The following is a 13408-nucleotide window of genomic DNA, read 5'->3' on the forward strand; positions in this document are numbered from 1 at the left end:
ATTAAATTATTTTTAATACTAAAATATATATGATAAATGATTTATATATCTCAGATACTTGTATAATACATCAATGAATAAATCAAAAGTTAGTTTTCTTAAATCTTTTTCTTATATTGCATTCAATTTTTCAGTGACATTTCAACCCTCTTTTTATGCTTTAATATTTTATATGAAAAAAAAAAATTATATTGTGCGTTAAATAAAAAATATAACATAATGTACCTGAGATATAAATACAATATATTAAAAGAGGAAATAAAATTTTCTATAATATTGATATTTTATTGTGAAAAAAAGTTGAAGAATGATGTTCAATACAATAGGTCGAGATATCGGTTTTAAGTCTCTTTGAAAAACTTTCCTGTAACAATTTAAAATTAAAATTATGCATTAAAATTGGATTATAGTTTTTATTATTCATCATATCGCAAAAAAGAAAAACATTCAATAAAAGAGAGAAAGCTTTTCCAAGTTGAACATTTTATCACAAACTCTCTCTACGCTGTATTCGAATTTTTAGTATCTTTGCAGAATTTATATGCGCTACATGGTCTCTATTTGCACAGAACGATGGCACGTATCAGCGTATCCTCCTCGTTGAAACTTTATTTTTTTAGATTAAATAATTTATACAAAATCTTTATAGTGGCACAGAGTATATTATGAACAAAAGAAATAAGGTATGAATTGGATAACGTGGTGCGCCTGGCATCACTGGATATTGATTAGTAAACACATTCTGCGTTATGTTTCATACCATTAAAACGTCATCATTATACTACGCAAACGCTACGTCCAACATCGACACGCTTATAATCAATAACAGCGGTGATAACGACACATGTCTGTCGGACAGAAATGCGCACGAAATCTGGTGAATAGATATCAAATTCGTCGAGAAATATGTCGCCGATAATCAGTTAATTTTAGTTCGGCTTGTACGTTTTAGCACATTATCGTACATGAAAACTAAGCGCGTATAGGTAATAAGCATGATTTTAACGTTGACACATTGACAGATATGTCATGCGCGAATATCGTTGTAATCCAAAGTATGATCATACTGTATATATACACACGACTATATATTCTTTAAAAATGCTTTTAAAAATATCTCACTTAATCTATATGCATTCTGTATATGATACAAGAAAAAAATGAACGAATTATTATACTTTTAAAACCCTACAAGCAAACGGTTAAAATATATGAATAAAGACTAAAAAATTATATTATAAAACAAGATATCTAATTTTTTGGAAAAATTTAAATATTCAGTTATGAATGATTTTAATACTATTGAATCTTTTCTTGTCTCAGAAAGAGAAACATTTTTTTATATATATTTTATGAATGATTTTGATAAAATTGATTAAAACCAAATACTGTTCCTTAAATCTGTGACAGACACAAAAATAAATATAATTTCTATTTTGTGAAATTTATGTTACAATATATATATATATATAAAAGTAACAAAGTAAAAAATAATTATATCTTTCATAAAATATTTTACATTTAAAATACGATAGATTATTAGGGATGGATTTCGCGGAAAATGACATTTTTCTTCCTGTCCAAGATTAAATCTCGTTGGCAAAGCGAGGCGTGTCAACTGTTGAAATCCCTTTCAAAATGGAAACTCTGGCGCGCAAAAGGTGAAGGGGAGGAGGAGCGCTATTAAGTGGAACGTCAGTGGATTTTCCTCCGCGGGGCATTGTTCCTTCTGTCGGGTGGAAAAGTCAATTTCCTAAAAACAATTCTGTCGACCACGGCCCAGGGAGTAATACGTACGAATCAAGCAACCAGCCGCCTGCGGAAAACAGGGAGTGAACGAAATGAAATTACTACGAGCGCAAAAGAGAATGAATTTCTGTAACGGCAGTAGCGCGAAGGTAGAGGGACTAAAGTGGAATAAGCTCTGACAGGTTTGAAAATTGAGGAGGACCGAAATCTCCTTTGGTCGCTTATCAATCGTCGTGGTTTACCATGTACGTATCCCCAGTCTGCTCCTATCAAATTTATTCCAAAATGTACGAGAGTTTTGCGAACGGTAGTAAAATCGCGAACATTCCAGAAAGCGGCTCACTCGATAGCGATCGTTGATATTACTTTTGAAATATTTCCCATTTGTATATAAAAAATGATGAATATAATCTGCTCATCTGTAACGATTGATATCGCATGCTGCGCCATACGCAATACTTTTTTCTCATGCATATTTAAATATCCCGTAAAATATTAACGTACAAAATATCATCAAAAATTTTTCTTTCAACTATACAAATTGACTATTTTAGAATTTATTTTTTCGTACTATTTTAAATTTGCTAGAAAATGTATAAGTGGAAAAAAAAAAGTATCTTTCCCTATATAATAATACCTCTTTCGTATTAAGTTCATACGAATATACAACATAATAAATGCCGAGTGAATTTATACAGAGTTGCTCCAGAGACGTATATTTATAGGAAATGTATATACAAGCAAGTTGCTGAATAGAACTTCATACTCTTCGTAAACGTGGAATCAGATTTTTACGCGACGTGTATAAATGCAATGTAAGTATAAAAACAGTTTATGTGGGGTACCGTTTATGGATTTTCAATAAGAGCCTTTCAGAGAGATTGAAAGCGTCCGTCGCGACCTGAAAAGTGCGTGAGGTCTAGGCCGCCGCGACGAAATCTAGGGAGTTCTTGATGTAAAAACTCTTCAGTCAACTACATGAGCCCAGTGCTCGTAAGTTTGTGTCACGAGTCCTCGGAAAGTTTCGGAGGAAACGATTCACTTAAATACACAAAGGCAAAGTGCGTTTCTGTCATCGTTTGCACAGTCTCCATACGCAATGCGAGGAACTCAAAAGTTAGTTTTATAAGCTGCACGCAATTAACTGAGCAACATTTCTATGCCGTTATTACAAGTCATTTATATGCAATTGATGCAGTTGTCCAATTATAAGATATTTTAATATTAAAATGTATCTTTAAATTACCAACCATTTATCGTGGCAATTAGTAATGTATTCGGTTAAATTAAATCTCAATATAATTAATTAAATTTAATTTTGCTAGAGAGCAAATAAAATCCAAGAGATTCATATATATCTATATATAAATTGTGCTATGTGCAGATTTATATTGAAACAAATGATATAAGGAAGTAATAGAAAGATATAGCAGAATAAAGAATAATATATACAATAAGATATATCGCGATAAAATATTTTATTCGGAATATATTTCAAAAATATTATTATATGCTTTCGAAAAATGGAGCTAATACTTCAACGCTCTTACACCATATATATATATAACGTATTATATATATTATACGTATAAAAAGTTTTGAATGTAAATAAATGCGCCCGATGCCACTCTGATAACTTCTTTATCCAAAGGATAAGCTTAAATCGAAAAGTCCTCATTTTCCACGTCTTACGATAATCCATTTATTTTCCTACGCTCGAAACTAATCAGATATTTACAAGTAATCAGAAACTCGGTGAAGTTCGACATAAACCAATAAATTTCAGACACCTGAAGATGAGTTTGTACACAACTTGAGAACAGAATCTCGATTCAACGTAACTCGAAAATTTCCTATAACCATGCTGTCTTAATTTCGGAATTATATTTATTCTTTCGCAGACTTTGTGTGCTTTTGCTGTCGCTTATTAATTAAATTCAAACTCAATTGTTTTAAGCGCAGAATTTTGTAGATTCCTGACAAGAGCCGAAATTTTTCCGTGCAAATTTTTTAAAAATACCGACACTTAAAAGGCATATTGTTTCAATTGAAATATTGCAAATACGTTGCTCAAGGTAAAAAGGTTTATCCTGATCGGTCTTGAAACGATCACCTACATGACACTTTCGATAATGACAGTATTGGGAGTGTCAGCGATCAATCATCCAGGCTTTTGCACATCTGCCGTCTGTAGAAGCGAACGGAGCGTCGGAGCGCAGCGCGAGCCATTTCCCTATCTGGCTGACACGAGACGGCTGTGTCTACTGCGCGCGAAGCCGGCCAGCTGATAAGCGTCGCCTCCAGGACGGTTAGTCGATCGAAGAGCGTTGCGCGTTTTCTTCGCTCGGTAGAGTTTACACGGGAACAAGAGCCGCGTATAATCGGGTATGCAAAGCTTTGATAACAACTACTCTTAAAGGAGCGTCCAGGATACTTGCGCTTCGATCGAGCACGGCTAACGCTAAATTATGTATACGGCGTGTATCTCCAAATTTGATACTTTATTTAGAAGGTAAAATAATCATGCAAATAGTTTTATAAATATGTCGAGATATGATTAAAAAATTTTCACGTTTCCCAGTGTATCGGGGATAAACAATTTTGATAAATTGTAAATGACGTTTATTAAAATGCGCTTGATAAAAAGATTATGTATCAAATAATCGTAGCAAACTATATATAAAACAGATGTTGTGCGTAAATTATATGAAACAAATAATGCACTCGAAAAGGTTTCGTTAATGAGATATGATAATGAGATTTAAATTGTACGGACAATTTAATTAAACGTTCGATAGTAAAATTAATTTGTTCCAGTGAAATAATACGGAATTATTTCTAACTGTATAGCTATACTGTTCCAAATCACTTTATGTATTTTAAGATATATATTAAAAAGCAGAATATATACGGATATACTGTAGTGTAACTCGTTTGACTGCAAACGAGATGGCATCCCTCAGGCCCAAAGACATTCAAATCTCCTTCCTCTTGCTTCGTTCGTCGTCGTACATGTGAGATTAGCGTCTCGGGGCTCGGATAATTCGCGAAGCTGGCGAATAGAGAACAGAGGGGGTTTTAGAGGAAGAATATATCAAGGCTGAAGGAACGAGAAGGTAACACGATGACACAGAGAAAAAGAGAGAGAAAGAGAAGAACCCAAGTTTCGTCGTGAGGGCCGTCATCTCGTCTCGGGCAAGTTTCCCCAACGAGGCAGCGAATCTTTCGTGTCTCGCATGTGGGGCGAGGGCGGGCGCGTACATCGAAATCTACGGAAATTCCGCACTAGCCTGCCGTTAAACTTTCGCGTACACGACGCGAATTTTTCTGCGTGGAAACAAACTCTTCAGAGCAAAGACAATCTCGCGTAACGCGCGCGGAGATGTTATATAACATCATCTCGGGGCGAATGCATATTCCCTGACTCAACTGATAATATTCATGTATACAAATTCTGTAACTTGAACGCGAAACTAGTATTGATCAATCTTAGTCAAGAAATATACGATATTTGTACATATTGTCTGTTATTCTAGATTTATTCCATTTTTATTTCATGCAACTATATTTTTGATATGATATATATTGCATGTGTTTTAAGTTAAAAAATAAAAACTTAGGAAATGTGAAACTAATGTCATCAATTTGACAAGTAAAATTTTTAACTCTATATAGGGTAAAATAAAATTTATATTAAATGTTTTGATATTTACACGTATTATTTTTTATGTCATACAGTTTATATTAAATATTATTAATTTCACTTTGTAAACACAGTACAATAATTACATAATGTTGAATAAATACACATATCAGCTATATGCAACATATAGTAATTGATGTATTTGTAATAGCTATAAAATATATATCAAAATATAAACGGGAAAAATATTTAAAACTGCGTTATCCCAATAACAGTTTTCTAGCATTAAATATGTTATAAAATGGCTAAATCAAAAAATGCATTCACTATAAAATGATGTTACGTATATCGAATTGCAAAGAAAAAATATTGCAAAAATTAACGTCCGCTTTACTACGTTGTATATTATGTTACATCAATGTTATATGTAAATCGAACGTTCTATAAGAGACGCGAGTTATTGAGTTAAAAAAAAACTAACGTAAACAAAAAATGCTATTTTTGTGGTCGCTTTTATTTTCCGTAAATGCCACACAAGTCTTTTATAGAATGCTGCACGTTGCATGCTGCATGCGATCGGCGCTTATTAAATGTTATCGGGCAAACGTCATTGAAAATAAAATGTACGTCTCGCTTTCGTCGGAATATAGACCTCCGTCCTTTATAAAATAAACAAATATGAGGTGAACCGAGGCTCCCCGATAGTTTAACAGTACAGTAGCTCGACATATGCGAATAATATTTAACGAAAAATGTCGAGGGATTAATACACGACTCAGCGGAAAAGTGATTATAGTACCGTCAGACGTGTACCAACTTTTGATAAATGTCGCTATGCGCTAAAATCAAAATTTTTATATGTTTCGTAATCCTACGTTTCGCCGCGATTTATTAAATTTACGCCGCTGGCAACTGGTCAACTTGTGTACAGGATTAAATGTACGCACGTTAATTTCGTTTCGCGTACAAATGATTTTCTTTTATTTTCGCGAAATTCATGTATGCGCGCACTTTAGGAAACGGGATTACCCGACAGATTATACGTCAAAATGTTTTATTGATATCGCCAACAGAATTCATCAGCATCCGCCTCTTAAACGTGCGAGAATCATTAAGAAATAGAAAATATTCTAACTTATGAGGCGACATATGTACGTATTATACTGTTGTAACAATGGATACTGTAATATCTGTACGCTGTACTTTAGTTTCATATTACGTGTGATATTTCGGTTCACCGCAGCATAGTTGATTACCTACCTCAAAATAACTCTGGTTTACCACTGCATAGTTGATTGGATATATCGAAATAACGCGAGTTTATCAGCTTGACATATTAAAGCGGTACACACGCGGTGCATATCATGCGCTCGCCAGCATCATCCTCAATGTCGTGATAAGAAGTTTTTCAAGACGCCAACTACGTCGGCGAATTCATGAACATTCTTCGCGACAACACCTGCCAACCATCTCTTCAAGTCATCCATCTATTTTGCAACCGTTTCACATATTAAACTTCACTTCGCGTTAGCGGAAGAAAATCCCTAAAAAATGTACGGCAACATCTCTCACATTATACTGTGAGCGCAAATATATTTTATATCTTTCCGCGATGAAAGATTACATCCGTAAATGTAGAGACAAAATCTTTAAAATTTCTATATAATCTTTTCTCGTACCACGTTTTCTCGTTTCATCCATGGTTTCTGGGAGGTCTTTGATGTTGAATTCTCTTTAATATTTTTAATGCTAGCTACGTTTCTTAGTAATAATTTCTCTTAAGTTGACCATTTGAAAATGTTTTTTGAAAATTGTTAATCTTCTTTCGAAAATTCTCAATTTGTATAGTTTTTATCTATCTGTATAAAATATATATTGCGTTAAATTTTAAAATAAAATTTCACAAGAAGATCTCTTAAAAGGGACTATTTCGATTAAAATAATAAAAAGAAAGGAGACTTTCGAAGCAACGTAAAACGAAAGCCTGAATATCGTGTCAGATTGTAGCGATAACAATTTACGTACCGTGGATTGTGCAACGTTGAAAAATGGAATATGGTATTTATTAACCAAAAAACCATACGCAGGATGATACATAATAGCAAACAATAAAACTCATGTATAACGTGTGGCTTTTCTGGGAAAACAGGGGAACGCCATATCATAGCAAGATATAAAAGAGACAAAAAAGTGTATAACAGCGCTTATACGTTCATCGTATTTTCCCGGGACGAATTGCACAATGCGCAAAAACCCACTGGATATTTTTCCGACTGTCGAGCGAGCGGAAGTATCCAATCACCCGTATTTTGAACAGAATCCATGGAGAGAGTCAGATTCAAAACACCAGGATATAGATTATCGGCAGACGATACTTTTCGATTCCGCAGGGTACGAATGCGATCATAAAATTGGGATTGCCAACGGGGACACTGCTAGTGAGAGTTGCATCAGTGTAATCTATTGACACATACTGCTGCAATTTCAAAGCTAGGTTTTAAACTAGCTCCCGATCTCTCTGGCACAGGATTAATAGTGCACGATTGTAACAAAATTGAACTTGTCGAAATGAGATTGAACATCACACATACACGCATCGGGATTGAATAAGTTAAATGTAGCAATCGCGCGTCGGCCAATTTTATAATAAAAGACAGTGATTATTTTCTAAGCGCTAAATATTTAGTAAAATTAAAATTTTTTAATGGTATCATTGAGAAATAACTCTTATCTACTTCTTCTTGTAAAAAAAAAAAAAAAAAAAAAAAAAAAAAAAAAAAAAAAAAAAAAAACAGTATTACAATATATTGATATATAATTTAATTGCAATTTTTTCAAAAAATATATAATTAAATACAAATATAAATACAATATATTTATATCTCTTTCTAGAACGGAGATTAATCTTCATAAAAAAATAAAATACTTGAGAGATATACATTGGGATTGTTCTTGTAACGCGAGCAATTGGCTTTTAAAGAATTTTCAAGTAGATTCACAACTTTAATCTGTATTTCCGAGCAAAGTTCTCGTGAATTATTTCGCATCTATGCAACATCCACGAGAGAAACGGCAGACGTCATGGATGCAGCAGTGACTGCGCACGTACACGCGACGACGAAAGTTGGTACGGCGACGGATGCAGCGGGCAAAGGGCGAAAGGACAGATCGGTCAAGCGGAAGGGTAATGGAAGCGTCGGTTATAACCGTGGCCGCTCAATTAAATCTCGTCGACGTCGCGTGCAGGAAGCGAGCGCAGCATGCACCGGAGGCTTCCTTACCGATTTCAAGTGGGTGGACCCCGCTCTCGAAATTTATTAGTCCGTGCGACCGACCGACTAATCCTGGCTCCAGTAGCCTGAGCGCGCGCGACTATTACTCGCAGAGTGTTGATGTAGATTACAAAGTTATAAAAAACAAAAAAAAAATAGAGACGAGCATCCAGATGAAATAATCTCGTGACATATTAAACAAAAATTATTCTACTATTTATCACTTTCTCTCTTCCTCTCCCGAAGATCTTTTCGTTGAGCTCTACTACTGAATTTGCTATAATTACCGAGAAGGATATCATACTAATCCTCTAAGGTAAGATTGCACATAGCGATATCGGATAGCGAGGAATCTGATTCTAATCGAACATAATTTAACTTGAGATAACTTAATCAGACTCGATTTAATTTACGTTGACCTTGGATATTTCTTCTCTCCTTAAATATATTCATGTTGGGAACTAAACTCAATTATTATTCAAATAATTGACTCGAATTAGATGAAGTAAGAGAATATAGCATATAAATATGAAAATATTAAATTGTAATTTAGAGAAATGTGTTAAATCAATAAGCTAAGTTTAGCAGAATATTTTCGATTTTTCTCCAATTCAACATAATTATCTCTAAACGACGCCATTCGATTCGGATGATCGAATCGGGTGTAATACGTTATATCGCAAAAGTTCGTGAGAACGGCCAACGAGTAGCGACATCCGAAGAACGGCTTATTTATGAGGCGCAAAAATCTGCGACCGACAGTTTATAAGATACTACAGAACATGGAAATAAAATTTTTATAGTCACCTCTTTCGGGCACGGGCTCGCGTAGACCCGTGCCGAGCTGGAGTTCGCTCGTCTTCAAGTAGATGCCATTAGGTATCTGCGCGGTGCAACGTAGAGTCAACTGGCCGTTCGCGTAATGAAAGGGTTGAAGGAGGAGATTGATCTCGCTCCATTGCGCCCCGTCGTCATCTTTCGTCCGCTGTTGCCTCGCGGTCGCCTCCACCTGCGACAAATCAAGCGCGAGTTCATCGTTAGAACACTGTATGAAGAAAATGTCGCGAGAAAAGCTACGAACGCAGCGAGAGGGGTGGATAGAGCGTGAGAGAATGGGAAGCCGTAGAGAGAGCCGGAGAAATGTAAATCTGCTTTCAACGAAATCCGTTCATCCGGAATCGGGAGGCGAATACTCGCCCTACCAGGCCCTACACCCCGCTCTCTTTCGTCATCCTGCGCACTCAACGACGTCCCGCGCCAAGTACAAAGAAGAGGGTTTCCAGTTCGACGGAAAGTTAAAAGACTCGGCCCGCGTTCCTGGCGCCGTATTCTCCCGATTAATGTCTCTGCTTCTTTTTTTTTCTTCTCTCTTTCTCTCTCTTTCCTTTTTTTGTCTTTTTGCGCGAGATCGGTTCTCGTCAAGCCGCGGCGGCAACGAGCGAACCGAAAGTATTGGCCGGAATGACAGAGTTCCGGCTTTCTTAATGGATCATTATCGTTCCGGGAGTCATGATGGCGTCGAAAGTGAGTTATTCGGGTGAATCGTACGATAAAATGATTCGTAAGAAGTTTATCGAAATTTTTATCAATGTAGACGATAGATCAATAGAGTTTTTACTCATCGTATTTTTGATATGGCAGAAGATTTCTCTCTCTTCTAGAGTATTTTATATTAATTGCAAGTTTAAATCAATATAAAAAAGCAAATGTTTCTCTAAGATATGTGTTATATAATATTTTTTATTTTCAGATACATATATTAATTTATTATTAATTATTATTCTTATCATTGTTAAATATTTTTTGTTATACGTAAACAAAGAAAATAAAATAGCTCGCGCGTTTACACGGTAGACCTATTATTGGTACATCCTATAGAAACTAATTGTAAGAATACTTACAAATGTAAAGACATCTAAGACATCTAAAACAATTACGAGAGAAACGTAATATAATCTTCGCAAATAACAATCAGCTGTGAAATTGAACCTTAGAAAGTAATTTCTGATCGTGATCGATCAAATGAAGCCAAACAGAAAACAACTATAATGAAAAAACTTTATAGTGAGAAGCCATTACAGTTTTATACAAAATTTTACAATAATTCAATAATCTGTACACTCTGAGCTCTGAATTACTTCAAAGACAAAAATAAAAAAATTAATCTTCCAGCTCTACTGTGTTGTTAGGTTTAATAATTAAATATAAATAAATATAAAATATTTACTTTTCTATCAAATATATATATATATATATATATATATATATATATATATATATACTTTTTACAATATATTCTCATCAGAGAATGTTTGACACATATCAGAATATAATATAATTAAATAAATTAATTAATAATAAAATTTAATGGGAGATACTATTAAATAAAGATCTCGATATAAATATAGGTATATTGCAATTTGTAACAATTTAAACGTTATAAAAGCTTAATGTTAGCTTTAACAAACAATATTGGCCGAGTGAGAGTAGTTGCTGACTTCACATTTTTTTCTCAATTGAAGAATTATAGAATTCGCACGATCTAGTGCGATATACGACGACAAGAGCAAAAAAAGAATCTCGATCAATGATTAATGACCAAGTAGCATTGATGCTTATCCCCCGGTGCAGTAAGTGCGCTCAGCCGAATATAAATTCTGCTTTTTAAACAGCTACCGTGAAATTCAATCTTGGAAAGAAGTGAGCGAAAGTGATTACAGCGGTTGAATACAGATTATGAGAAGGCGGTCGCTACGTCATATTTAAGCGCCAGATATTTTCTTTGTAAGCGTCCAAAGGAAGGCTATATTTCTTTTCCCACGAGCACACTTTCTTGTCCTATGCAATGGAAAATTAAAAAAATCGCTTGAGTTTGCCTAACGGATCATGAAATTTTCTATTATGAGATTAAATGTTGCTAGTCTTATCAAAGAAAAGAAACCCGCTCTAATATTATATTGCGAAAAGAGCTTTGTTATATAATGATGTATTCGTGCAATGTAATATCTATTAAATTTTGAAGAAAAAAATAATGCAAAACTGAAAACCGAATAATCTTGCAATTTGTTCCTCAATGAAAGTACATGATTCGACAAACAAAGGCTTTGTAAGTTTGTAAAGATCTGGCAAAACTTTCTTTTCGATCTTCTAATTGTCTACTTTTGTTAAAAGTTTCACGGTTCATTTATAAGCCTTCTCTCAATATTCTTTAGCGAACTCAAAGTTGATTTTTCATCGATTAAGATTTTATTGCCTCTGTTTTTAGAGACACTTCCAATTTTTAGTACTAAATATTTTAGTGGCTAAATAAAAAATGCATTAAAGTAAAGCTCACTTGAAGTTAAATGAATAATTAAATCGTTGTTATATAATTTTATTCTATAATATTTAATTATCGATATTATATTCCATTTTATTTCTAATATCATAAATTTCTCACAGAATTAGTAACAAACTTACTATCTAATAAACATTTATCGCAATTATAATAATTGTTAAAAATATGTTTTATAGCAACAAATTTATTTTCACAAGCATTTTACAAAAAAATACTTAAAACAAATAAATGCTGCAAAATATTATTTATGTGAGCGTTTAGAAAATGTGGAAATTATTTCGCACACATGGAGAAGAGGTAGAAACGCTAACAATGTTTGCTTCGCATACTCTATCGCATTCTCTAGAATTCCCGCATTCCCTCACAAAGCCTACAAAGGTTAAGATAGATGTAACGTCATGTGTTATCTAAGTTAAGTAATCAAGCGAGAAATTCGAGACCGAATTAAAGCGGATATATCTAAAATTATTTCTAATATAAGAGAACAATTTAATAAATTATTATAATAAAAGTTGTCGAGCCAGAGATGGTATAAACAACGCATTTTTCTTGTTTTAAAAAAAGAGCTTTCAAAAATTAATCTAAATTTTTCAGCTAATTTGTCGTAACGCTTTTTTATAATACTACAAAGAACATTTTATGCTTTTTTTTTTTTATTGTACATAGATAAGCAAAAATTGAAATATGTGAACATTCTTAAAGATGATTATAGCTCTGTTTAAATAAAATTTACTTCAAATTGGAATTCTTTTTAATTTATTCTTATTTACTTACAATCCTGAGGCATTACAATCTTCAGGTTAAATTTTTTTTTTTGATTTTTAATATTATTTTCTAAATTAGATCACGCTTTTAATTTCCAGGCAAAGAAAAAGTTATTTTCACATTTGTCAAAACGAGAGAGAAAGAGAAACAAAATAAAGAGAAAATATTATTATTATCGTTGATTTATGCTTTTTGCGGAACAGCCTGTATTTTCTAATTTCATTATTCGTCATCTGAAAATGGAATTCTTTCTTTCTTTGCTATTCAAGACGCATATCGCCAGAAATGCTGCTACACAGCAAGCCATTACAGAGCTGCGCACACTACCAACGCGAACGAGATATGAAATCTCGCAGTAATGCACATTTAATTGCACGTACAGTACTTGTTGAATCGATGCGCGCGTATATCTGAAAACCAATATATTCGATTGATATCGCGAACGTGGAATCCGATTGGTATCGAGAAAAAATACGACTATCTCCATGGGGACTGAAGCAATGCGAAAATAGATAAAAACGCCCTATGTGTACTAGACACAAATGAAATTTTTATAAAAAATTACTTTAAATAGACCTATTTGATCCTAGCAGCCTGTTGTTATACTTTTCTTTGTATTTCAATCACGAATTAATTGTAAGA

General features: G+C 33.7%; 1 protein-coding gene across 1 annotated transcript in view; it reads right to left on the reverse strand.

Moving 5' to 3' along the window:
• The window catches only part of LOC138935712 (platelet endothelial cell adhesion molecule), a 127915-nt gene that overhangs the window by 3010 nt on the left and 111497 nt on the right, over window positions 1-13408 (reverse strand). The window contains exon 5 of the mRNA XM_070300494.1: window positions 9472-9673. Coding sequence (XP_070156595.1) covers window positions 9472-9673 — 202 coding nt within the window. The remainder of the gene's footprint in view (window positions 1-9471; window positions 9674-13408) is intronic.

This window comes from Polyergus mexicanus, unplaced genomic scaffold (genome assembly GCF_030449975.1).
Source record: "Polyergus mexicanus isolate NDT 795.1 unplaced genomic scaffold, iyPolMexi1.0 SCAF_8, whole genome shotgun sequence".
NCBI classification, from domain to species: Eukaryota; Metazoa; Arthropoda; class Insecta; order Hymenoptera; family Formicidae; genus Polyergus; species Polyergus mexicanus.